Below are 25,436 nucleotides of genomic sequence, written 5' to 3' on the forward strand. Positions count from 1 at the left end.
AGGTATACAACATATGACAGATGTCATAAAAACATATGTGCCGAGAAAAAGAAAAAATCAAATGTGCAATGCAATTTTGGCAAATATTAGGGATATACAGTGAGTTTAAAAGCAATACAGTTTGCATCCGCAATACATAAAATTATACCATATGTGTATTTAAAACTGCATACTGTACAATATTTATAAAGAATGAACAATAGTATGCAGCGATTATTTAAAAAAAAAAAAAAAAGGCTAAGGTGGTCTGAAGTCCCTCAGGCCTGACTACTTACCATGCTGGTTTCAGCCCCTCAGCCTCTCCATAGCTCAGTGTGTGTCTCTGCTTTTCTAGCAATGAAGATAAGCGAGCCCTCACATGGAAGATCCTGCCAAAGAAAGCCTGTAAAAACCTAATGAATGTGCTGAGCAATCTCTACCAGCAGTTGGTTGATGGTGAGTACTAAGCTGATGTATGAAGTGGTTGAACAAATTACCGTGCAGATGTGCCAGTTGTTAGATTTTTCTGTATGAATTTCATGGTCAGTGGTGAAATTTGGAAATATTTTTTACATTGTATTCAGTCGAATAACATGAAACAATTCAAAAGCCAGATCTCCAGTCTTTTGTGTTTTTCAGAGGTACTTAGGCCATGCATGACCATTTCAGTGTAGTCTATTGCTGCTCAGACTTTTTCAAGCCAAGGACTTAGACACTAAACTAAAACCCACAGACCTCTTGAACTCAAAATATCCCCAAAACCAACAGGACTTGTCCCTGTGAGTTTGCAGGGATGATAAAGTTGTTTTGTTTAGTTTTTTTTAATTATGTCTTTATTTGATAGACGCTGTGGTGATAAACCATGAAGCTTTTGGTAAAAAGTCCAGCCAACTGGTAATCGAAAAAGGGCCTCAAAACAATGAGGCCTTTGCCTTATCCAACTTCGAAGAAAACAAGTAGTGCTCTTCAATTGACATTGTACTGTTTCTTCATTCCAAATTCTTGTCAGACATCATTGAACAGTTCTCAAATCTCAATCATGGTGATGTCATTACTGGAAAAATGTTGACACTTCCTGTGTGCCTGTTATATTGGAGATTCCAGTTGATTCTCTTTTAAAAGACCCAAAGTTTTCTGCAGACCACTAGTGCATGGGCCATAAATTGAGAAAAGTTGGTGTAATCACCAAAAGAGTGCAGTCAACTTCATTTATCATCTTTAGGTTTGGATTCTGCTCCCTTCAAATAAATTTTAGTCTCTATTTAATCCCATCAGCAAATTGAAGGCTGGCAATAATCCCATCGTAGCATAATTTCCTAATTATTCATCTGCCCTCAGATGGCATGCTTGATGTTTTGATTCTGAACTTTTCCTGCTGTTTGCTGAAAGACCATGAAACCTGCTGCTACTTTTTGCTTTTGGAATCGAATGAATACATTTTCTGATTCAGTGAAGTTGAAAATCTATTTAGCTGCTGTTAGAAATGTTGAGTATTGATATGCCTGCCAGAAGTTTTAGTTGAGAGTCTTGTGGAATTTGCAGAAAATCTAATGACAACAGTTTATTTATTTAAAATACGTAATTCTAACCCTCATGTTCTAGAAGAATACTTAAAGCAGGTCTCAAACTGAGGTGGGGAATTGACATAGTGTGGATGGTCTGTCTGGTCAGGAGGAACCCAAATGTTGTTGCAGTCCTGACCACTTTTTGTGGTATTGTTATGGGGTCTGATGCTGGCTGCCAACAGTTTTCAAACTTCAAATTGTAAATCTCTGCTGTAGAGTCTAACGTGCTGACCATTGCTCTGTGTTCAGGTCAATGCAGACCTGACGGGCTGATGGAGCTCAGCATGAGTGATTCATCTGAACTGAGCTGCGGGAAAAGCCTCCACATGCTGGAGATGGAGATCCAGGAAGCTTTCCTCCGGTTCATGGCAGCTATTTTGAAGGGATACCGTTCATTCTTACGGCCCATTACCCAGGCACCATCTGAGAAAGCCACAGATGCCTTCTCGCTCTTTGACTTACAAGGTATGTGGAATAACAATGAAGGGACCATGCACCCAAAAAACACAAGCAGGGTTACAGACACAGGAAACAGCTGTCCTTTTCCCTGGCAGCCTCCCCAAAGTCCTGACATCAGAACCAAACAATTCCGCCATTGGCCACAGTGTCATGAGGCAAGTTTTTCTGTTCAAAAGACGTAAACTTGCACAGTTATTTCTAGATCTCAGATGATTTAAGCTTTGCTGTTTAGTCAGTCATCTCTACACTGGTCCAACAAATAATGGCCTTGCTTTGCATAAATCTTGCTTAAGGATTCATTTTTCCTCCTCTTTCTCTGTAGAGGATTAGTGAAAACATTTTTTTCAAGTTTGTTAAAAGGCTAAAACATGTTAAGCTGGTGTCCATCAATAAACATGCCCAACCACATTAATAGGATTAAAAACAACAATTGAAGGAAAGAGAAAGTATTACATCAATCATCAATGCAATCACTAACAAATCCAAGACAGTAAGGGCATACAACCAAATGTTATTTTAAAACTGGCATCTGAAATTGTTACTATACTGAACATCTTATTTATTGTGTCATTCAGTTCTTTTAATGGCTGTATGAGCTCAAGTTATTACTATTAAACTTGAACTGGTCTCCTAGACCGGAGAGACACCGGATGCACTGCATCACAGACCACAGTCCAAAAGAGCTTTGCCTCAGTTGTTACAGGTGTCCTCATAAGCTGAATTATATCTCCTTTGGGAAGTACCTGTTTACCATGTTTGTATTTTTTACGCAGGCTATTTTTCACGGGATTGAGCGATTCTTTAGGTTTTTATTGGACCAAATGGTTCAGCTAGACAGGAGAACATGTTGTGTCACTTCCTCAATCAACTAGAGGCTCAACCAAGATTGCATTGCCAGTTTTTATCTGCAATCAATTTCCTAGATCAGTGACAGACTCAGATCAGTGCTCAGTTTTGTTTTATTTTGTTTTTTTTTTTTTGTTTTCTCAATGGTCAATTTAACTTTATCCCAGTATTTTGAAATGAATGGGCAGTCCCAAAATACATGAAAATGTGTTGCCTTACTCTTGCCACCAGTTTGTACGTCCACCTTGAGAAATCCTTTTGAACTCTAAAAACTCAGAGCAGAGCAATCTGCGTCTTGATGTTACTTTCCTCCCATTTCTCCTTTATATATTCAGTATCCTCCCCTTCGATCTCTTGTAACACTTTATAGATCTTTGATAAGTTTCCATGGCCAGGTTCTGACCTGTAGCTGAGTAGAACTACATTCACTATGCCCAAATTAGTTTGTTGCAGTTCTTCCTTTCTCATTACCTAGAAATTCAGCTGGTGGTTTCTGTCCCAAAGTATGACGCACGCTCAATTTTGAGGTTGTCAGTGGGAGGCAACTCCAGTTTTTCCTTAAGCAAATTTTTCACAAATGTTATCATCAACGTTGTTCTGCGACCCTTCCTCTATGCCGTGAAGGAGCTGTATTGTAGTGCCTACCTCATGGCTGTTCAATCGAAAGTCCCCTGTTTTCTATTTTAGTCATATAAGATCTGAACTGAGAGACTACTTAAAAAGGTAAAGCTATTTAGCAATGAAAATCAATACTACTCTGAGCATTTAAGCTCCTGTGTGGAGGTTGGAAGACCAAACTAGCAGAGGTTTTGAAAGAAAGTTTAGCTTGATCCAATTTTAATCATTATCAACCTTCAACTGATCTGTGCAGCCAATTTGAGTCACACTTGTAAAGTTACGGTGCCTGATTAATACTAATGAGCCTATATATTATAAACCTTCATCACCTTCTTTAGGATGGTGTTGGTCAAAACATTAGATTTCATTAGTATCCGTCCTAGTGTGTCCTATGGGTGAACTCACCACCAACACACAAACTCTCTGAGTAGGTGGCTCAAGGTTCAAGGCAGTTTGCTGACTGAAGGTGAGCCAATTGGTCGCTTAGCTCCACAGCTGCAAAATGCTCCAGAGGCTCTGCAGTTTGGAGGCCATCAATTCAGGGTGCATCACAGCTGAAATAAGTTGTGGTGAAATCATGGTTGGAGGACCACTGGAACCAAGGTCGTGTCCAATTTGAGTTACATAATATAGCAAACAGGGACAGCCACAGTTCATTACGTAAAAGTTCAAGGTGAGATGTAACAGTTTGTGAAAAAGTGCATGAAAACCGGAACAATTTGCACACCCAATGGCCACAACAAGAATTTTGGATTGTTTATTCTTTTTTAAATTTATTGTGCTGTCAGTACAACATCTGTGACTCAAACAGTATTATATGCAAATTAGATGTGCATTTTCAGCGTTTTTACTCGCAAAAATAAAACTCTGAGGACAAATGATAAGCAGACATTATTACACAGACTGATGATATACAAACTGTGGAATCTGTAACTGTTGAATGAGATTTGTTCACATTTGTGAAGCTTTCCTGTTATATATTTCTCCATGTTTAAAGTCCATTATTTTTTTGATAAATCAAATAATCACTCAGTCTGATAATGTCAGAAAATAGTCAAAAATGAGCATCACAATTTCTGAAAGGCCCGAAGGAAACATCATCAAAAATCTAATTAAATCCTCAAAATCCAAAGACGTTCACTTTGTTATTACAAAAGAGGAAAGCCAGAGAATATTCACATTTGAGAAACTGGAACAAAAGTAATTCATCTTTTTTATTAATGAACTGAATAATCATTGCAGGTATGTATATAGTTAAATGTAATCATTTCCATTTTTACTTTATCTTGAATGTCTTATCAACATTGTCTATGGTCAGGAGCTTTTAGGTAATAAAAGAGAATTTGATAACTAAAACAGTTGGCAAAAAATATTATCTGAGCATCCATTTAATAGCTGCCCTTGAATGATGCATCATCAGGGATGTAATAAAACGCTCCAGTGAGTTGTTGATGTCAGTTGTGTTGACTTATCTAATGCATTTGCTAATCTGAACTAATTTGATCGTTGTGCTCGTCGTTCGCTGATATGACCGCTTAAAAGACAGTGTTAATATTTCAAAATGGAAAATGCATTTGACCAAATGCTTGGACAAATGTTACATTTTTAAATAAATGTTTGGTTTAGAGTGATTTGAAGCAAAGAGAAACAAGATGCACTTTTATTTGAAATTCTTTAAGCAGTCTCTTGAAATATTGAATATTAAAGTTACATATTAATTTTCTAGGCAGCGGCCAATGTTTGGCTTCCACCACTGTACTGTGAGCCAGCGGTCATTCATTCTGCTCAAAGCCTCTCAACAGTCGTGGCTTATTAGTCAGTGAAGCAGCTTTCAGCGTCAGTCAAGGAGCGATTCTACATTTTCTTGTACATCCCAAATTGGCCACTATACTAATAGCATTGTGTTGCGTCGCACTGCCCAAACCAAGACAAATGGAAGCTACACCGTCCCAAGGCTTTTATGGAATTGGGGATTTTATGAGCGAACCAGGCCAGCTATAAAGACTTTTAGGCAAAGCCATTGTGTGATTTAATGCCTACAAATGAATAATTTGGCTGGAAATCTTGTAACTGACCCCCCCCAACACCAAACTTGTGTGTCCTCAGGGTTCCTGAAGAGCCGTGACCGCTCACATCAGAAGTTCTACTCACTGATGACACGGACTCAGATGTTCATACGCTTCATTGAGGAGTGCTCGTTTGTCAGCGACAAAGACGCCAGCCTGGCCTTCTTTGACGACTGTGTGGACAAAGTGAGCTTGTTATTATTGTAGCATGCTGTTTGTTTTTTCCTGTAGATGCCGTGCAGCCAAGCTTCTCACAAAAATTATTGTTCTTGATCAGTTTTTGTGTTTATTTGAGGCGTCTACTACTGCTGTAAGGGTTTTCAATTCCCACTTTTTGTATTAGTACTTTACACTCCATTCCTGTGCTGCTTCACCTACTTTGCGCCTTCATCTCCGATTTCTTGAGTTTTCTTTCTCTCTCCTTCTGCCTCCATTTGCAAGCAGCTCTACAATTCAGAGCGAAGTGCGGACAAAGGGGGCAAGGTAAGTCTATTATTACTTGGTCAGTACACACCTGCTCTGGGTACATGTCTCCAAATGAGGGCTTTGTTCTCAGTTTGTGGTCCCCGACAGAAAGAAAGAAATTAATCTGGATCAAAATAGTTTTGTAAACAATTTTTGCCTCCTGGACTTATGCTCCATGCTCCATGCAAGTCATGCTCCTCCCCTACAGCTTAAGTCCGAGCTGTCATGTTAGTTTTCTCACTAACCGATCAGGCTTAAGTCTTAAATTTAAGTTCCCGCTGATTGAGTCACTTTTAATTATTATTCAAACATTAACGGTCCTTAGAAAGGTAAAACAATTTGTCCCAATGTAGTGAAAGTACACAGAAAATCCATATTCACTGTTTTCTGCCGTCAATTTTTCATGAGTGTCGTGAGTAAAGAATTTTGGCACGTCAGTGATTCCTAAAGCACTACCACTTTTTTTTATTTGTCTCCTGGGCTCGTATCCTTCAGTGTGACAGCATGAAGGGAGCAATTTTTGAGTTTGACACAGTGTGTTCATGGAGCAGTGCTCTTGCATTAGATTGTGTTTCTGAAAGGTTACATTTTGTGTTTGCGGTTTTAAAATCCATGCCACAGCAGTCTGTCCTGTGGGTCACTGCTTTCTGGTAGTGATATTTGTCACAGTGTTGAAATACTCTTGGCTGTCCTTGTGTTTGGGGTCCTGAGTGTGTGTGGATAATCTGGCTGTAATTGAGACATAGCGCCACATAGTGACAACCGCTACCACCTCCTTTTCCTGTGTTCCCAGACCTGTGGTGGTGCCTGGGTTCCCTAGTCCTCTAAGTGTGTCGACTCCATAGACGATTTAATCTTCTGTCTTTCTGCATCCAGTTACATTATGGATGAGGCGAAAAAAACACTGCACCACACACAAAACAATACATGCAACAGCAGCCACATCCACACAGATAATCTTATAATGTATTTATCCAAGAGGGAGTGTGTAAATCATTGCAGAAAAAAAACTAATTAAATACAGGGGATAAAGACAAATGAAGTAAACAATTTATTAGACTGCAAAGAGCCTATCTCTATTTCAGCATTTATGTTATATCACAAATGTATACTAGGCAGCATGGTGGTGTAGTATTTAGCACTGTCAGCAGGCATGGGGCCTTTCTTTGTGGGGTTTATATCCCTGTGTCCGTGTCAGTTCCTTCTAGGTACTCCAGCTTCCTCCTACAGTAATACACACTCCAGGTGACCCAGCTGATAACTGAATAGATAATTACTAGAATCACATGTTTACTCGCTGAGAGGTGCTCATGACTGAAAATGAAGTTACAGTTCTTTGTAGCTATTTGCAACCCAACAAAATGAATGAATGAATGAATGAATAGCCATACACTGAATATAATAGTCGACATAGACTCTGGGAATGAAAAGTGAAGCCAATGCCGAAGAAACTTCAACCTCCTTTCTATCTGTTGTCATCTTTCTATTGAATATCACTTTTACATTTTGCACAAAGTCCAAGTGAACTAAAGTCTGCAGCAAAGGACAGACACATTACTTCCCCACACTTTACTGCTCTGGGTGAGGTTATTATCAAACATTAATTACAATCAGAATAACTAAACTATCAGCTTTTAGCAAGTGCTACACTTACCTTCCAGCAGCCATTAATAAAATCATCGCTGGCAGCACTACATTCTGTCACTAAACACTTTTTCAGATTCTGAAGATACCCTCTCATCATTCATTTTTTATGTTAACCATCAAGTTCTGACCACAAATTTTAAGATGTTGGCAGTAAAATATATTCAGTGCCACAGCCACTGTTTTATTTATTTAGAATTTTATTTAAACATTAATTATGACAGCCTGTCTAATATTGAATTGCAATCAAAACGTACTGGTTAGCGCTGTTGCCCCACAATAAGAAGGTTGCTGGTGTGGTTCCTGGCCTGGGGCCTTTCTGTGCAGTTTGCATGTTCTCCCCCATGTCTGCGTGGGTGTCCTCCCACCATCAAAAGACATCATGTTTAGGTAAACTGGTGACTCTAAATTGTCCGTAGGTCTGAGTGTGAATGTTGTGTTGGCCCAGTGGTGGCGGCCTGTCCAGGGTACGCCTCGCCCTCACCCAGTGTAAACTGGGATTGGCTCCAGCAACCCCTGCGACCTGGAAACGGATAAGTGGTTGAAGATGAATGAATGAATGAAATCTGAGTTTAAAAGATACAGTTTACAGTGATAGATCTCTGCAGCTGATTAAATTTTCTCCTCACACACTGACCCAGTTCTTCTGAAGTGCCAGTTCAGATTCAATGAGTCATCACACACACACTTCTTGAACAACTAATCTCTTAATCTTGTATATTGATAGATACACACTTAACACCTCATGTACTAGATTTAGGTTCTTAGTTTTTAGTCTCCTTTCATCTTTTCTAAAATCAGTTACACATTCCAGTAGAACTTTGAATATGATTGTAGTTTATCACGTAAAGGAGTACCTGCATGTTTATGCTCCATCCACCATGTTGACTCAGTGAACAAGCTGTTGTGTCAATTCTAAAAGACCCAAAGACTAAAAACAGATTATTGTTATGGTTGGTGTTACCTGCAAGGAAATTCATTGTTGTACTGAAGTAAATATGTGTTTATGTCATAGAAGACATGTAAAAGTAGATATAAATTGGGCCTGAGCAATAAAACACAATGTAGAAGAGCCTTAAACCTGCATTATTTCTAATGACCATCAGTTGGTGACTAAACTGGTTGTAAAAGAAGTCAGATTATATTGACGTCAATGTCAATGTCAATGAGAAGTAGGGACACTTCTCATTTAATTTGATAGCTCTGTTAACATTACAAAGAGTTTTCCTCAGTGTCAGTCTCTATTTTCAGTCTTTATATTTTGCCTCCCTGGTGTAGATATGATACAGTTACTGTTGCATCAGATACTTCTAGCAATGTTAGTGCAGTTTGTGACAGATTTCCACTGATTCTTTTCTCATTGCCTTTTTTTTTGTTGAGATAGAGTATATCTGTTATTTGTTTTCTGCTCTTCTTCTCATTTATTATCTTATTTTCAATTTCAATTTTAAAGCTGGAATTTGTACCAGAATGATCTGTCCTTTAATAGCTTTAATTATATTGCTTTGTTGTTTTGTTTAAGAAAAGATTATTCTCTAGGTAACAAATGGAGTAAAATGGGGAACTGAATTTTAGTGTTTGTGTGTGTTGAGAGAGGAGCTGCAAAGTGGTAGGATAAGTCTAAAAAAAGAATAAAAATAATTTTGTTCTCTCAAAAAATCTAGGTCACCTGCCATCACCACCCCTCAACTTGTAGAGACATTCATTTTGTAGAAATCCTGCTCTCAAACTGCTTGAAAATTATACTTGAGTGAAAAAGGGAAACGGTGCTGTGTGAAGCCAAGCAAGACAAACACACAGATTTATCACAAGGCAGAATTTGAAGATTTGTTGAATGCCTCATTGTTTAGCACCATATCCCCTTTGTCTAGCAACGATGGAAAGGTCATTGTGCAATCTCCCAAACATCTCGGTTGTCTTTTATGTGTCCTGCAGGTGGACAGTGACAGGCCAGAGGAGTCCAGGCTCATAGAGATTGATGAATCCCAGCGAAGTGAACACACAGTCTTTATCACACCTCCGGAGCTGCCTCCACTGCCTGACGGGGAGGAATACCCACTTTGCTACAGGTAAAAACAAGCTCAATGTCTATGGCACAAGGCTGCAGGACTCTATTTGCCACTTCAGTTTTGAGGTTAATTCTTGTCAGTGAAAAATACAGGAAGTATGAGGAAGAACAGACTCACACAGTGTTTATTAGCTGTCAAATTATACTAAAATGATTTGTGCAGCTTCCTCACTTGACATAAGGAATGATCACTGTAATTTTGGAAGAAATCATCAGAATCACAATTAGATGTTATTGCGATGTATGTGTAAATATACTAGGAATTTGACTCTGGTGTTTCAATCTTGGACACGTTGAGGTAAAGACAAAATAAAAATATATAAATATACAATGACACTGGGAATAGTTGTTGTGGAATATTGTACAGTAGTGTAATAGTGGAGTAATGTGCAAATGTTCATGGGGTTGTCAGATGGCTTATGGGGAGATCTGGGAGACAGCCTGGGGGAAGAAACTGTTTTTAAGACTGGTGGTTTTGGCAAACACAGCTCTGTAGTGCCTACCAGAGGGAAGCAGTCTGAATAATTTGTGTCCGTGGAGTGAGGGGTCTGTAGCAATGGTACCTACCCGGTTCCTGACTCTGGACCTGTAAAGGTCCTGGATGGAAGGGGCACATATAGCTTTTTTGCTAAGGTTTAAATGGAGATGTGCATGTGAAAATGATTTTAAAATTTGCAGTTCTCTTAGTGTCCATTAAGATACTAATAGGGGCGTGTTTTCATTGTCTCTGTAGTGGATAGTGAGTAAAGCTGTCTCTGTTCTTCCCTAGGTATGATGGTTTCCCAGTGCTAAGTCTTGACTTGTTTGACCCTATGGAAGGACTGGGGGCTCCCTCACGCCTTGCTGCCAGGCAAAGCTGTCCCACCAGCCCTGCCCCCATGTTTAGACGCACCAAACAGGTCAGCACAAAAGAACTTCCTTGGTGTACCTACTTCAGTCAGTGATGTGTGTCAGTCTGACACCAGCCTTAACTTGAAGCATGAAAGTAGAAACTACAAGTAGCAATTTACAATTTACTCTCTTAAATTATTATAAGGGAATTAATAATTGACAGGCAACTTTACAATTGAAAATTCAGCATGCTGAAAGACCTGCTGAAAGCAGTCCACACATCTAAAATAGATAAAAAAAGTTTTATTGCTGTGAAAGAAATATATATTATACTCTGAGGTCCTGAAAAGAGTTTAATGACTGAGGTACAAAAGATGGAAAATTGGGTAGAAACTATATATAATGTATGATGGAGAAAATAATTTTTTCTATTAGATTGAAACTAGACAAATTCAAGGGAATCTTGAAAAATTTGATTAAATATAAAAAAATCATCAAGTTGTGGTTCATTGCTACTGACTGTTTTAAATGATCATTTAACTGTTTAAGCACTTCTGGCCCATTCACCTGAAGATGTAAAAACAATGAGTAGATTAGGTTTAAATTAATTAATTTAAAAAAGGGGGGAGGGGGATTATTTATATTTATTTTATTTGTTCAATAGATTTCTTTTAAGTTGTGGTTATTATTATCAGAGACACTGAAAAGGTAGGGACTGCACACACAGATGATTATAAAAGAAAATATTAAGATGTGAATCAATCACTAAATAAAACGTGATTTGAAGAAAGCAACTTTGCTTCTTTTACAACTCTTCCACCCACAGGAAATAAAACTGGCCCATAAGATAGCGAAAAAGTACTCATCCATCCCTCAGCTGTGGTCCAAGTGCTTGCTCCGTCACTGCTACGGTCTGTGGTTCATCTGTCTGCCAGCATACGTAAAAGTGTGCCACTCCAAGGTGAGGGCGCTTCGCACTGCCTATGATGTCCTCAGGAAGATGCAGGTGAAGAAACTGCAACCCCCTGATGAGGTACACATGCTGCTCCCACGAATATCTGCTTTATATGTATTCAGCCTTAAACAAGTTACAGTATTTTTTTATCTTTTGCATGTTAATCTTTCCAAGTTGTAATAGATCCTTTTTTTTTTTTTGTTTCTATATAACTGAGGTTAACTTTTCCATGTAATAATCATACAGGTCTGCTACCGGGTCTTGATGCAGCTCTGTGGACAGTATGGTCAGCCTGTCCTGGCTGTCAGGGTGCTTTTTGAGATGAAGAAGGCTGGAATCCACCCCAACGCTATCACTTATGGCTACTACAACAAGGTACAATTTCTGTAAATCATAATCACCAAAGAAACTTCAACAGAGAAAGTCCCACACGTTTGTGTTGTGTTAGAGATTATTTGAAGTTCCTATATTTATCTGATCATGAGTTATGCTCATTCTTTTCAGTAGTAATTATGAAAAATATGCTCCAAAGCCCCTAATGCTCTAAATATCTTATTGCTATATCCATGTCAAACTACTCCTAACTCTGAGATCAGAAAAACACAGGATTGATCCCATTTACTTTGGCTATACAAGTAGTTGACAGCTAGGCCTCTAAATGACATGGGAATAGACATTCCTATTGGCTCCTGTGTAGAGATGAAGATGGAGGATAAGAATCAATGGATAAGCATAAAAAAGTAATCAGCGATGCTCCAAATCTCAACTAATTTAATTCACGTAATCAGTCAGTATCACACAGACAAATTGGGATTGTTTGAAAGAAATTATTCTCTAGTTTAAGTTTAGTTTTCTCAAATTTTATTTACACAGAGCATTAAAGCTTTAAAGACAACATGATTTCTGGAAGTCTATACAATACCTCAACCTGGGCTTAACAGGGTTTATACATCAGGGATGCGGCTTTGCATTTCTTTTATTTTGTTGTTTTGTTAAGGTTTAAAGTACTGGTGTCTGGACAGTGACAGCCCACTGCAATAACTGAGTCAACCACTGATAAATATATTATTGACAGGAGACTCAGTGTACTGTCATTCTGTGCATGGTGTTCCTGATTCTGCTGCAAGTTTGAGTCATGCCTGAACACGCTTACAACTGCCAGATGTCTCACAAATCTCTGGGTGGACTGTCCAGCAGTATACTCCCACTTTCATCATCTGTAATGGATGAGGACATAGATGAAGTTGGACCAATAACGTACAGTAAAAGTCTTGGAATACACTGATGCAAAAATCTAAGTATCCTCATGCTCATGTGACAGGGACATTAACTCAACAACAGTCACTATACTTGGCAAATTGGATGGCAAATCAGATGCCGTTAAATAAATAAAGGTTTGATGAAGTTAACATTAATATACGGAAATAAGTTAATAGTGTTCATTGGTATTGTTATTTATTTAATAGAATAGACAACTCAGATCAAATGCTCTTAAGAAATACAGCTTTGATATATTATTGAAAGGCCGATTGCAGCCTGGATGCTGATTATTTCAGGTGCATAAATCATATAATCCAATCTGTTACACCACTAATAGTTGGTCACTCACATAATCAGCAAGACACCTACTCTCCATCTGATCCTTACAAGGCAGAGACACATCATCACTGCAATGTCTCTGCGGACCTCAGATGAATAGAAACATCCGTGACATTTACAATTTCCCCTCAAGGTTGTGTGCTATCATGTATATCATGGTCGCGACTCAAGAAGAGTTGTGGCTCTGTTGACGGCACAACCTGTCCTTGATCAGGCGACACAGCACAGGGAGCATAAAAGTAAATAAGGTGATGTGGGAGCAGGCTGTCAGAGGACAAAGGTGGAGTATTTCATCTTAGAGAGGGAAGATTTCCTTCTAATTATTGCAGACAGTTGCGGGTGTTATTTTTTTGTCCATGCCTACTTTTGAAATGCAGGGATGGGAGGGATGTTGCGACGACATACTTATCTTCATTCTGCATGAAATTGTTTTTACCACCGTTTGATTGGCTGTTGTTAAATAGCAAAAATAGCTGTGAGTTGGTTTGATGGAGGCTTCAAAACAGCAAATTAGCAGCCACAGTGGGTTGACATAGACCACTGGTGATCACCTGTCCGAGATGGTCCTGGTCTGAATGTAGCCTGTAGTCTGTCACACCCTGCATCTGCGAAGGTCCATCTTCTGGATCTCACTGAAACACACTGAATATTGAGCTTAAAGAACAGCTCATGGATTTCTATTAAACACACTGGGTCTGAATCTAGATCCCTGTGATTTAGAAGATCACTGACAGCATCTCCAGGAGGGGCATACTCATTCAACCTGACCCAGATCCTCAGAGCCTCCACACAGGAGTGTTGTATAGTATAATAAACGTATCCCTGTTAAGGGGCGTACCAATCGTGTTTCTCTCAGGGGCCTTCTGAAGTGCATTTTTGGAGCAGATGAGGAGTGCTGAATGTGACTTGGCACCGGCAGCTGCAGCACCTTTCCCTCCTCTTTTTCTGATCCTCAATGTGACTGCGGGTTTACAGCTGCAGTCATAGCTTTTGAAGATGGTTTTATTTGAAATAGTGATTTGGTCAGTTTTAGTTCATTCACTGATAGGCGCTGCATTGCACATGATATTCAGATGTTTTGTGTTCAGGGATTTAGATTAGAACTCTGAAACAAAAAAATAAATAAATAAATAATTTGAATAAAAGATGAACTGACAGCAACACTGCTACAAGATAATGACTCTTCAAACTGATGTGGCAGCTTTAGCTAATTTTGGTCTCCTCTCTGATATTCCTCATCCTCCCTCATTTCCTTTGGTCTCTTTCACTCTTGCCATCCAGGCAGTGTTGGAGAGCACATGGCCCTCCAGCACCAGGGGAGGATACTTCCTGTGGATGAAGCTGAGAAATGTCATTCTGGGTGTGGCACAGTTCAAACAAGCTCTACGACGGCACGCCACCCTCATCCAGAGCCCTTTGTCAGGTAGCTCATTAACACTGCAACTTTCAAATCAGTGGTTTATGGATATTTTATTGCATACAGTTTATTTTCCAAATCAGAGTTAAATTGTTATATTTGTATTCCTTCTGTAAATCACTTGCCTTTTTTTCTGCTTTGGATGAAAGAAATCAGAAAGCATCAGTAAAAAAAAATTAAATTTTGCTTTAATTTGAAGGTCTAGTGTTGGCATACTGTCCATTTATGGATGAATACCTTATTTAGATACTGTCACTGAAATAAATGTAACTAAACAGTTACAACTGCTACACAGGCAGCAGGTTTCCTGCCGAATTTCAACAACGCACCAAACATTCTGCTAATTGACCGCAGCACATCAAACAGGATCTTATCTTGCGAATATTACTTTCAGTTAAATACAACGAACAACACACAGATTGACACAACTTGTAGTTACGGCACAAGTTGTGTCAGTCAGTGTGTTGTTGCTCACAATGTAACATCTCACTGACATCTCAATGGCAGCTCACTGCTGATACAACTGCAATGGAAAAAAAAGATTTCTGACATTTCATTTATAACATTTCTCTCTCTTTTTTTACCATAAATTGGACTTATAAACACATTTACATTGTGTTTACTTTACATTACACAGGGTGTGTAATTGTGTATATAAAATTGGGCTTCAGCACCTTGCAGTAGCCCCTTACAAAAAAAAAAAAAAGATCCAGAGACAATGAACAATACAGACTCACAATCAGTATAATAAAAGGCCTGTGCATGTAATTGACATATTCTATGTAATTCAGTTACTCAAGAAAATAGATTTTTTTTTTTTTTTGTCAAGGATTTTAGTTGCGTTTGTGTGTTTAGTTTGATAACCTACATGGAAACAAAGCTGAGGGTTTGCTGCCTCTGTACTAACAGTCTTGAGTTATTTTAGTTTTTGGCCTATCATGAAGGACCGCTGACTTGATATTGACACGTTCCCTATTAAACGAAATCCATTTCACTAAACTGTAAGATTTATGTACAGTTGAAACCAGATGTTTACATACACGTGTAAAAAGACACATCAACCTTTTTTTCTCACTGTCTGAAATTAAATCAAACTAAACTTCTCTTGTTTTAGGTCAGTTAGGATTACCAAAATTATTTCTGTTTGCTAAATGCTGCAATAATGATAGAGAGAATATTTTAGAGAGTTGTTTTTATTACTTTCTTCAAAGTCAGGAGTTTTACACAGTGTATGTATGCAAATGTCTGGTTTCAACTGTATATCCATCCATCCATCCATCCAGCCATCTTCTACCGCTTTTCAGTTTCTCGGTTGCTTCGTTTCCCAGCTCACTCTATGCGCGGGGCGGGGTACACCCTGGACAGGTCACCAGTCCATCACAGGGCTGACATGGAGACCAACAACCACTCACACTCAGACTTACAGACAAATTTAGAGTCACCATTTTCAACTGTTACAGGTGAAAATATTCAACAGTATTCTTCCTAATATATATATATTAGAAATGTCAGAGTTGCAGGAAGAATGCTGTTGAACTGTTGAATAATAACAATAAAAGCAATAAGTGATCCCAACATGACCATACACATACACTTCCAAATTGAGAAAGGAAAATAAGAAAGTCAAAACTACCAACCATAAAAGAACTAGTATCGTTATGTGTGTGATGTAACTCCCCTGCATGCCAGTGAACACTTGCATGCTAATCCCTATCCTGCTAATCCCTGCTTTTTTAAGACACTGTCTGTTACCAGTGGTTAGTATCAACACGCCCATCCACGCTCCTCCCGTGTTCACAGCTGATTCAGTCTACTGGGTACACTTGGATTTATCAAAGCTGTGGACTACACAGTTCAAACTTTTTAGACACTGGCCTGCACTCTCAGCCCAAACATTATAAGTTACATCTTTGTAGAAATATGACAGAAATGGAAAGATGAAGAGAAATGGCCATTGTGCAGAATTTGACATATCCCATTATTTTCTGATACATTTGTAGGAGGTTTTCCTGAAAACAAGAATTTTCATTCTTGTGTGGTTTAGAAATTATTATGGGGAATTGACAGAAAGAGCTGTGCTGCAGTTTTCTTGGATTTATATACCCAAAGAATGGTAAGGGCTTGTTTTATAAATTAAGCCCCCCTGATGTAAATGCTACATTATAACATAGTTATTGTAAACTTTAATCTCCACGTCAGATAGATTAATGAATAGTAGACAAGTTCCACATTTGTGCTTGTTCACATGGGCTGCTGTGCCCTGAGTAGAAGACTTTATTTTACATGAGCAATTCATTGGTAATGAAATGACTGATAAGATGATCATTAGATACAAGAAAAAAAATCACTGCAAAGCTATTAAATTAGCAAGAACAACAATAAACACTTGACAATAATTCGCTGTTGTCTTTGGGCAGATGGCAGTGACCTGGACGCTGTGAGTCACGGCAGCCTGGATAGCTCTGCCGACACTAACCTGGCCGAGCAGGGCCACTACGCCACTGACCCCACTGATGATAGATCTAGCACAGGTACACTTCAAATGGCTGCTGCTTGACTCCTCTTTTCACAGGCAGCCATTTTGTTCTACATCTTCTTTTTTCCTGCTGCTCAATGATGGGGTTTGTTTTTTTGTTTGTTTGTTTTTTTATCCTCCTCCCTCATCTGTCCCGCTCACTGACCGGCCTCTTCCTCATTTCTCTCCGCTGCCTGTTTTCTTGTTTGCCCCCCCCTCTCCCGTCCCTGTTGTCCATCTATGTCTCCCTGGTTTTGCGGCTGTGGTTTCTGCTCTGCTCTGTCCCTAACCCTGCCCTTCACTCTGGCCCTGCCTGTGTTGCCCTTGCATGCAGTCCACCGTGGGGGCGGCAGCGTGGGTGCCAGAGCCCCGGTGGCCCACTCACGCTGGGGGGGCTCTGAGCTCAGAGAAGCCACTCTCCATCCAGGTAAACCTCTCTACCTGTCTGAGTCTCTCTGATTTCTGCCTGGTCAGTGATTTTATTTTATTCTCTCTCTTTCTCTAAGTTTTCTTTTTTCCCTCCACTGTGTTGTATCTCCATCCACACATAACAGTCTGCTGCTCCACTCTCGGTCTTCTCTCTTACTCTCTTCCTCCGTGTTTAACCGCAAACTGATTTGTCATTGTCAATCATAGGGAATTACTGAGAGCAGCATTCTTCTTGATTGAAAAAATCATTTTAATCATGATGATAGCACCTCTGCAGGAGACTTTGCTGAAGGAGCTACAGCTCATAGCTCAGCAAGGGGCCTTGATGTGCTGTTCAGTGATTATTACAATGAGTTTTGCTTCTCTCACCATCATTTGTGAGTCGCTCCATACTGTACTGACGCTGCGCCATGTTGCCTCTTCACTTATTCAGAGACTACAAGGCCAGGGAGGATCATGGGAAAGATGAAAGATGAGAGCATATGATCTTACAGCTAGTTGCCAGGAGACCAAGAACTTTAAGAGACAGATGGAAATGTCGGCCTGGAGTGATGGAGTTAAATTCATCAACAGTTGTGAAACTGTAGTTTCATTGCTTCAAGTAACTGTAGAGCTGAGGACTGCATGCCCTGAGGAGGGCTCTTTTATCCTACACAGCTTAGCTGCTGTTTTGGCCCTCATGTCCCTGCAGAGTTGAGCAGATGAAAGGGAAGAACTTCCTCTTTTTTTTTTTTTTTGCCTACCATAGTGTAAAACTGCAGCAGTTCAATAGGTTCCGTGAAAATAAGGGACTTGGCCATCAACCCTGTCACATGCAGTGGTCTTGAAACGCAACTATTATGAGAAAGGAGGTGCCACTTTAAATCCTTTCTCTACATATACTGTGATTTTTTTCATTTTTGTGATTAAATGTCAGTGTCAGTTTCATTTGTGTCCCCTTACTTCTATATAATTTGGATCTTCCTCTGTTGGTCTCGTTCTCCAGGAGATCAGTCAGATTTGGGCTATAACTCGCTGTCCAAAGAGGAGGTTCGGAGGGGAGACCTAAGTGCTCAGGACTTGGCCCCTGACAAGGATGACAAGAAGGAGAGCGACTGCAGTTCCTGTTAGTACTCAGATCCGTTCTGATAATTCAGTTGAATGTACTATCTATAACAATTATAACTTGGCAGCCTTGTAGTGATGGGAGTTCCCCTTCCTCTGGCTTGATCTTCCTGTCTCCTCCAGAGATGATTTATTCTTTTTGGTTTCTCATGCACATCAAAGCATTTCAGTTACATGTTTTCCTTCATTGGGTTTTTTATTAGAGCCGTTTGGTGTTGGTATGCACAAAGTTAAAACTTTTTGAAATTGCAATTTTTGTGCTTTTAGTGTCGGAGACAGAGAGCTCCAAAGGAAGTAAAGACTGTCTTCCTCAGCTGGATACAGAGATCCATTCCTCCTTCAAGCCCAGAGGCATTGTCCGCAGCAGCTGTCCGTACGACGATTTGTCCTGTAAACCCAAGAGCTCTGTCAGCACAGGTATAAAGTCAGTGGACAAAAAGTACAAAGGTCTTTGTTAATACCTCTTCTTGGAAAAAGTGACTTCACCAAAGAAGGGTGGCAGCTTTGGTCCCAAGTGCAAACTCACAGGAATATCACCAACTGGTTTGTCAGCCAAATAATGAAAGTTTACAAACTGTATCTGCTAAAAGATGAAAAGATTAAAGTAAACTATAGGTTTAAAAGCCAACTGTTGTTGGTAAGTAGTGTTAGCAGCCTGTATTCTTTTAAACTTATCAAGTCAAAACACAGTAGGATCATGGCATTGTATGAAAAATGTTTCTCTCCTTCCCTCTCAGGCCATGTTGCTGGGCTACTCTTTACTTCATCCCTGGATGAGATTGGTGAAGTCCACACCAACAGTTTGCTCCAGAGACATAAGAGTGCCTTGGAGGAAGTGGTGGGCAGCGCCAGTGGTTCAGCTCTAGACTGGCAGGGAGTGAAGGGCCGCCGTCTGAGTGGGGACACTGTGGCCAGCAGTGGCAGTGGCACCACTGTCCTTGGCCTAGGTATGAGCCAGGGTGAAACCGACCCGGATAAGATTGCGGGACACCTGGGTGCAGATGCCAAGATACTTTCTTCTGCCAACTTAGGCAACAGTAAGAGGCCTCGGTCACTCGCTTTGGATGGGTTAGAGGGGCCAACAGCTAAAACAGGGATGTCCAGAGGTCTGGATCACAGGGAGGAGGAAGATGACTTTGATGGACAGGACTCGAGTGATGAAGACAGGAGTAATATGGAGGCAATTTTTGATTTGGAGGATTTGGATCTTGACAAACCTACTGCACCAGCTGGTGTCACCTCATGTAAAATTACCAAACCTCATAAGAAACATGTTGAACGAAGCACCAGCTATGGTCCCATGACCACCACACTGTCCAGAGGAGCTGTCAAGCGCACAGGCATTGAGATGGGCGATGACCCTCTGTCCCTGCTGGCAGCAGAATCAAAATCTGAGCAGCAACTTGAGGAACAGGACCCAGAGGGGGATGAGGCCAGCACTCCGAGTACACATAGGCACCTGGCTAGGGAGATAGAGCTCTATATGAACCATATGGGCAGCCCACTGAGCAGCCGTACACCTAGTCTGGACCTGCAGGACCCAGCAAGCCCCCTTCTCCTCCACCCTTCCTCAATGTCTGCCCCTCGCAGAGCTAGCCTTCCCCACAGTTCCCCCCTGAGGACTACTGGAGTACCACGCTCCTGTACATACCATCCACCCTCGCCCTCCCAAACTATCTCACGCCAGCGCCTGTGGTCATCCCCCCCCTGTCGCAGCACGAGCACCACCCCCAGCCCCAGCCCTCGGCCAAGCCCCTGCAGAGAGAGGACAGACAGGATGAGCCTGGCATCACCTTCACCGTCCTCCTCCTCTTTTGCTCTGGACACTCTGCTCACACCAACACTGGATGTATTCAAGACCAGCATGGTCTCTGCTGGGAAGGGAGTGGCAGAGAAAGCAAGCCGCTGGTATTCCCGTTTTGCCACATACACCACCCCTACTAAGGTACAGAGTCCTGTGGTTAAACCTAACTGCCTGTTGTTGGGTTGTTCAGGTGAATGTAGAGATTTTTAATTACATGAATTGAATACCAAGTGACAGTAATGCAACTTTTACGAAGAAAAAATTAAACCATAACTAATGAATGAATCAGGTTTGGTCATTTTTTTTATAGTTTGGATTTTTTTAAGAGCAAGACTAAAGTATTGAAATATTGACCTGTATTTTCATCTGCCACAGCTGTGTGTTAGTGTTCAATAATGCAAAGTGAACCGTGTACAGTAAACCTGCATAAACACAGGTAACATAAGGCTGTGGTTGGTGCTGATAAAATCGGGATTTGAATAGCTGCTGCCATCTTGTGGCCCTCTCTTTGTATGCCAGCATTCTTTTGACATTAACCAAGTGTTTTAATGTTACTCATAGTACATTGTATCTTATTTGTTCCCATTTGTATGTATCAATACTTATTTGTATCCAATCGTAGTCGTTTTGTTATTTCTGACTTTGATCTGCTGTCTCTGCGAGTGTCACAATTGGAAAATGAGACACCTAAGCAGCCCCTGATGACATTAACCTGGCTGGCTCTCTGTTGATTCAGGATGGTAACAGTGACCATTTAAGCGTGTCCTCTCTGGGCATCGGAGACCCAGACTGCCCCTCCCTGCTAGATGATGAGGACTTCGGGGAGTCAGAGAGCTCTGTGGTCTCACCGTTGAGGAATGGCCCCACTGGGCCTCGCAAGAGCCCCAGACGAAGTCCCTTACGAAACAGACTAGACAGCCCCTCTGCAGGTTCCAGCCATAGGAGACCAACATCTCTGCTGCCTGGTAAGAAAACCCAGTGTGAGTGACAGCCTTGAGGTGTCACCAGGTGGCAATTTGTCCTATACCGGAATACTGAATATCAATAGCTTGTTTGTTTGTTTGGTACTGAAATGATTATAATCTTTTGATTAATGCACAACATTTTATTGTAATATATTTTAAATTTCATAAACAATCAGAAATTTTAACTAATTGCTCCGTCATTCTTCCGTGACCATTTTCTCACATTTCTGTTTTTCCTTAAGTTATCAGAGTTTTGTTATTTCAATTACAATCAGCATATTTCCCTGATCCAGGGATTTCAGGGGAAATTAACTTATTTTTCTGTTTTCCATCAGTCCTCCATCAAGTAGAAAGGAAATAAAATTATGGACACATCAAATTAAATCAAATTTATTTATATAGTGCCAAAGCATAACAGAGTTATATCAAGGCACTTTTCATATAGAGCAGGTCTAGACTGAACTCTTTATTGTATTGTTAAAGAGACCCAATATATCCCTCAAAGAGCAAGCACTTTGTGACAATGGCAAGAAAAAAACTTCCTTTATAAGTACTAACATACAAATACAAATTTAAATATATAAAATAAACATGAAAACATAAAATACTTAACCTTCATGAGAGCTTTATATACCAACATGTAAATAAATAAATACAAAATTTTGATATTGCATTTCTCAGCAGCATGGGTGGTGAGTTGTTGAGCACACATGCCATAATATTGCAGTGTCCTGGGTTTGTTTCCAGCCCAGGACCTATGCTCTCCCCTCTTTCTCTCCGTTTCCTGTCAGCCTGTCTGCCATTCTCTAATTAAAAAAAGGCATAAAATGCCAAAAAATATAATAATTAAAAAAAGCAAATAAAAATTTAATGTTACTTTTTTTTTTATATATATATTAAATATTCAAATCTTTATTGGTATCTTTGCCCCTTTTTTGACAATAAGAAAGATGTCAAGCAGTCTGTTAAAAGATTTGATTTGTTAAACTTATCTCCCACTTTTCTCAGTTGTACTTAGCCTTTCCCAAAAAATCCCTATCTCTGCTCATGTCTTCATTGACAATGGATGGCTTAAAAAATGCATCTAGAGGTGTTGTTTTGTGCTGTGATGTTGACTCCTGATGTCTTTACGTGTCCTCTGATTAATGTTCATACTTCTGCAGGTTGTGCTCTGTCTCCTCCGGGCTTCCCTCTGCCCAACAAGTCAGACCTCGGCTCATCACGCTATAGCAGCAACACCAGCATCTTCAACAACTATGCCATGGAGGTGAGTTCAACAACCAGGAAAAATCAGTGAAGGGGTCACAGTTACAGTATTATCCTTTTCGTGTTTGCCAAATTACAAATGTGTAAATTATTTTGTGACTGAATCTATTCATTTTTTTCTATGGAAACATACATTTTTGCAGTTTATATTACAGAAGACCACAAGTCAGACTGCACCTTTGCCATATAGTGTGTGAAGTACAGTAGCCCTGAAGACTGCAGAAATAACACAAAATAAAAAAAATTATAAATCAAAAAATAGCTTCATCAAATGTGCAGGAAATACACACAACACAAACTAAATGTTTCTAGGGAAAGAGAAAGAGTGATGAATCTGCTGGGACACAGTTTTCTTCATTATGACTTAATGTTCAACGTAATGAACAATAAGTGAATATGTTAATGACGTGTCATAGAACATCCATTTAGCCTGTTCAGCCACTTTTTCAAAAGTTACATATTCAGATAACAATGGGAGGGAGAGAAAGTAAATAAGATTTTAATGCAAAATTCCAGACCGGGGCTGGTTCAGGGGGCACTCTGTCAGGGCAGGCAGCTGGACAGTAGTGTGCTGCAGTCCTCTGACTTGCCCCCCACCCTCCTCTCCTTTTCGTCAATCTTAATGCACCACACCATGGGTGGGAGGAGCCAGGGGACTCTCGTGTCCCGCTCCTACATGTGCTTGCATGGATGTGGTGCTCACCGTTGCCCGTCTGGAACACTGGGATCTGTGGCACACTGCGTGGGGAGCCTGGGCTCCTGATGTGACTCTGGAACCTGGTAATGGGCTTACTCATAATTAGTGAGTGCCCAAATGCATGTGGTTTCACTTGCCAGCTGGGCTGAGCTGTTCTTTCATTCCTTCACTATGTACCCTATCTTTGAGTTGGCTCCTCTATTGGGACACCTTAAGGTATCTGGACTCCCATCTCTCAAGAGCTCTACACAGAGCTCTCTGTTCTTTGCTCCCCCCTGTATAGCATAGCCCTCCCTGCCTCACAAAGGTCATTTCACTCAATAAGGTGCAACAAACTAGCTTCCAGGGAGGGCAGGTGATGGACACACACATGTTTAGCTGCAAGACCAAAAGTGCATAAATCTCATAAAAAGTTGACAAAAGTTGTCATGTTAAACTATGAGGACAAACAAGAGAGAAAGAGAGGGGTTCGAAAGAGCAGCAGAGAAATATAGAAAAAGAGAGAACGGGCAAAGAGCCATCAGTTGGCCACTGCAATTACTACACCGTGCTGCATTTGATTATATTTGCAGCTCACATGTTGTTGCATCATTGAAGAGTATTATTGTCCATTTGTGTGTTTTCTTCGGTGGAGGTGCATCTGCTAATTCCATTACTTCCATTAGTTTCAGGAAAAGGGAAACTGATCTGAGAGCTGATCAGAGAGATTCTCCCTCATTTCAATCCCACAGTGTCATGACCCTGAGGGAGAAGCAGCTGGTTAAGTTTAATGAGGTCATGTTCCAATCAGAAATATTTATCTGAACCCTAAAATACTGATTATGAAACATTTCCTTTTTATACCAGCTGGTGCAGAATATAAAAGAGCACAATTGGTTTTGTAGATGTTTTAAATGTTTTAGATGATTTAAATCTTCAGCATTTCAGTCATTAAAATAAAGGTCTGCCTGTGTTTGTGTGCATTTGCAGCTGCTGATCTCCAGCTGTTCTCGCTGTAAGACATGTGACTGCCTTGTGTATGACGAGGAGATTATGGCCGGCTGGACAGCCGATGACTCCAACCTGAACACCACCTGCCCCTTCTGTGGAAACCCCTTCTTGCCCTTCCTCAACGTGGAGATCAGGGATATGCGAGGACCTAGCAGGTAGATGTTAAATTACCTTTAGTCCGCAGATTGATCCCATCATGTATTTAATAATTGATTTCATCACATGATAAACTAGCTGGATTTTATAAATATACATAATTCTGTCACCTTCCAAACTGACTTGACTTAAGTGTAATTCTCAGCTCATCTTATCTGCAGGCTCTTCCTGAAGGCTAGCCCATCGGTGGATGAGGCGATGACCTCATCGTACTCTGCCTCCACAGGTCTGGACACGGGGACATCCACCTTGTCAACCCCATGTCCCACAACAGCAGTGTCCCCTCCCTTCCCTGTGATTTCTGTTCAGGAATGCTCGAGCCACAGAAGGTACTTGCTCATGTTTTTCTTTTTTCACGCACTATGCTTGTGGAGGCATAGTTGTTAGCACTGTTGCCCCACAATAAGAGTGTTGCAGGTTTGGTTCCCGGCCCTGTGGCGTTTCTGTGTGGAGTTTGCATGTTCCCCCGTGCTTGTGTGGATTTTCTTTGGGTACTCTGGTTTCCTCCTGCCATCCAAAGACATCATTCATTATTTCATCTTCTACAGCTTAGCCGTTTCCGGGTTGTGGGGATGCTGGAGCCAATCCCAGCTCCCCCTGGACAGGTCACAAGTCCATCACAGGAAACCCACGCAAGCTCGGGGAGAACATGCAAACTCCGCACAGAAAGGCCCCAGGCTGGGAACTGAACCCGCAACCTTCTTTATGTGGGGCAACAGCGCTAACCACTATGCCGCAATGCTTCTCTACTATTTCTTTTTGAATGTGTGACATTTCAATCAAAAGCTCATTTATGCAAGTTGTTTCCTGATCAATCACCTTTAATTGTATCCTCAATAACTACGTAGTCTCCTAAAGTTTGTCTGTTCAAGGTGTCGCTGTTAATAGATATAATGGAAGATTCAGTGTGATGATGGCTTACAGACAGGTGCAATAAATTACTGTAAGAGTCACAGCTGTGTGCCACAGTACTGACAGCTGCTCTGGTGTCGACACAT

At 40.5% G+C, this 25,436-nt stretch overlaps 1 protein-coding gene across 2 annotated transcripts in view; it reads left to right on the forward strand.

The window, feature by feature from the left end:
• Positions 1-25,436, forward strand: part of LOC115040663 (C-myc promoter-binding protein-like) — a 65,581-nt gene that overhangs the window by 30,671 nt on the left and 9,474 nt on the right. The window contains exons 11-26 of one of the 2 annotated variants that reach the window (XM_029497564.1): positions 335-435; positions 1,794-2,009; positions 5,574-5,719; positions 9,578-9,711; positions 10,480-10,609; positions 11,368-11,574; positions 11,743-11,871; positions 14,377-14,518; positions 16,930-17,043; positions 18,442-18,561; positions 18,828-18,977; positions 19,298-20,505; positions 21,101-21,329; positions 22,493-22,596; positions 24,262-24,437; positions 24,600-24,767. In XM_029497564.1, the coding sequence (XP_029353424.1) occupies positions 335-435; positions 1,794-2,009; positions 5,574-5,719; positions 9,578-9,711; positions 10,480-10,609; positions 11,368-11,574; positions 11,743-11,871; positions 14,377-14,518; positions 16,930-17,043; positions 18,442-18,561; positions 18,828-18,977; positions 19,298-20,505; positions 21,101-21,329; positions 22,493-22,596; positions 24,262-24,437; positions 24,600-24,767 (3,474 nt within the window). The remainder of the gene's footprint in view (positions 1-334; positions 436-1,793; positions 2,010-5,573; positions 5,720-9,577; positions 9,712-10,479; positions 10,610-11,367; positions 11,575-11,742; positions 11,872-14,376; positions 14,519-16,929; positions 17,044-18,441; positions 18,562-18,827; positions 18,978-19,297; positions 20,506-21,100; positions 21,330-22,492; positions 22,597-24,261; positions 24,438-24,599; positions 24,768-25,436) is intronic. The other variant, XM_029497565.1, reaches the window with a different exon arrangement.

Source organism: Echeneis naucrates, chromosome 3 (assembly GCF_900963305.1).
Source record: "Echeneis naucrates chromosome 3, fEcheNa1.1, whole genome shotgun sequence".
Classification (NCBI taxonomy): domain Eukaryota; kingdom Metazoa; phylum Chordata; class Actinopteri; order Carangiformes; family Echeneidae; genus Echeneis; species Echeneis naucrates.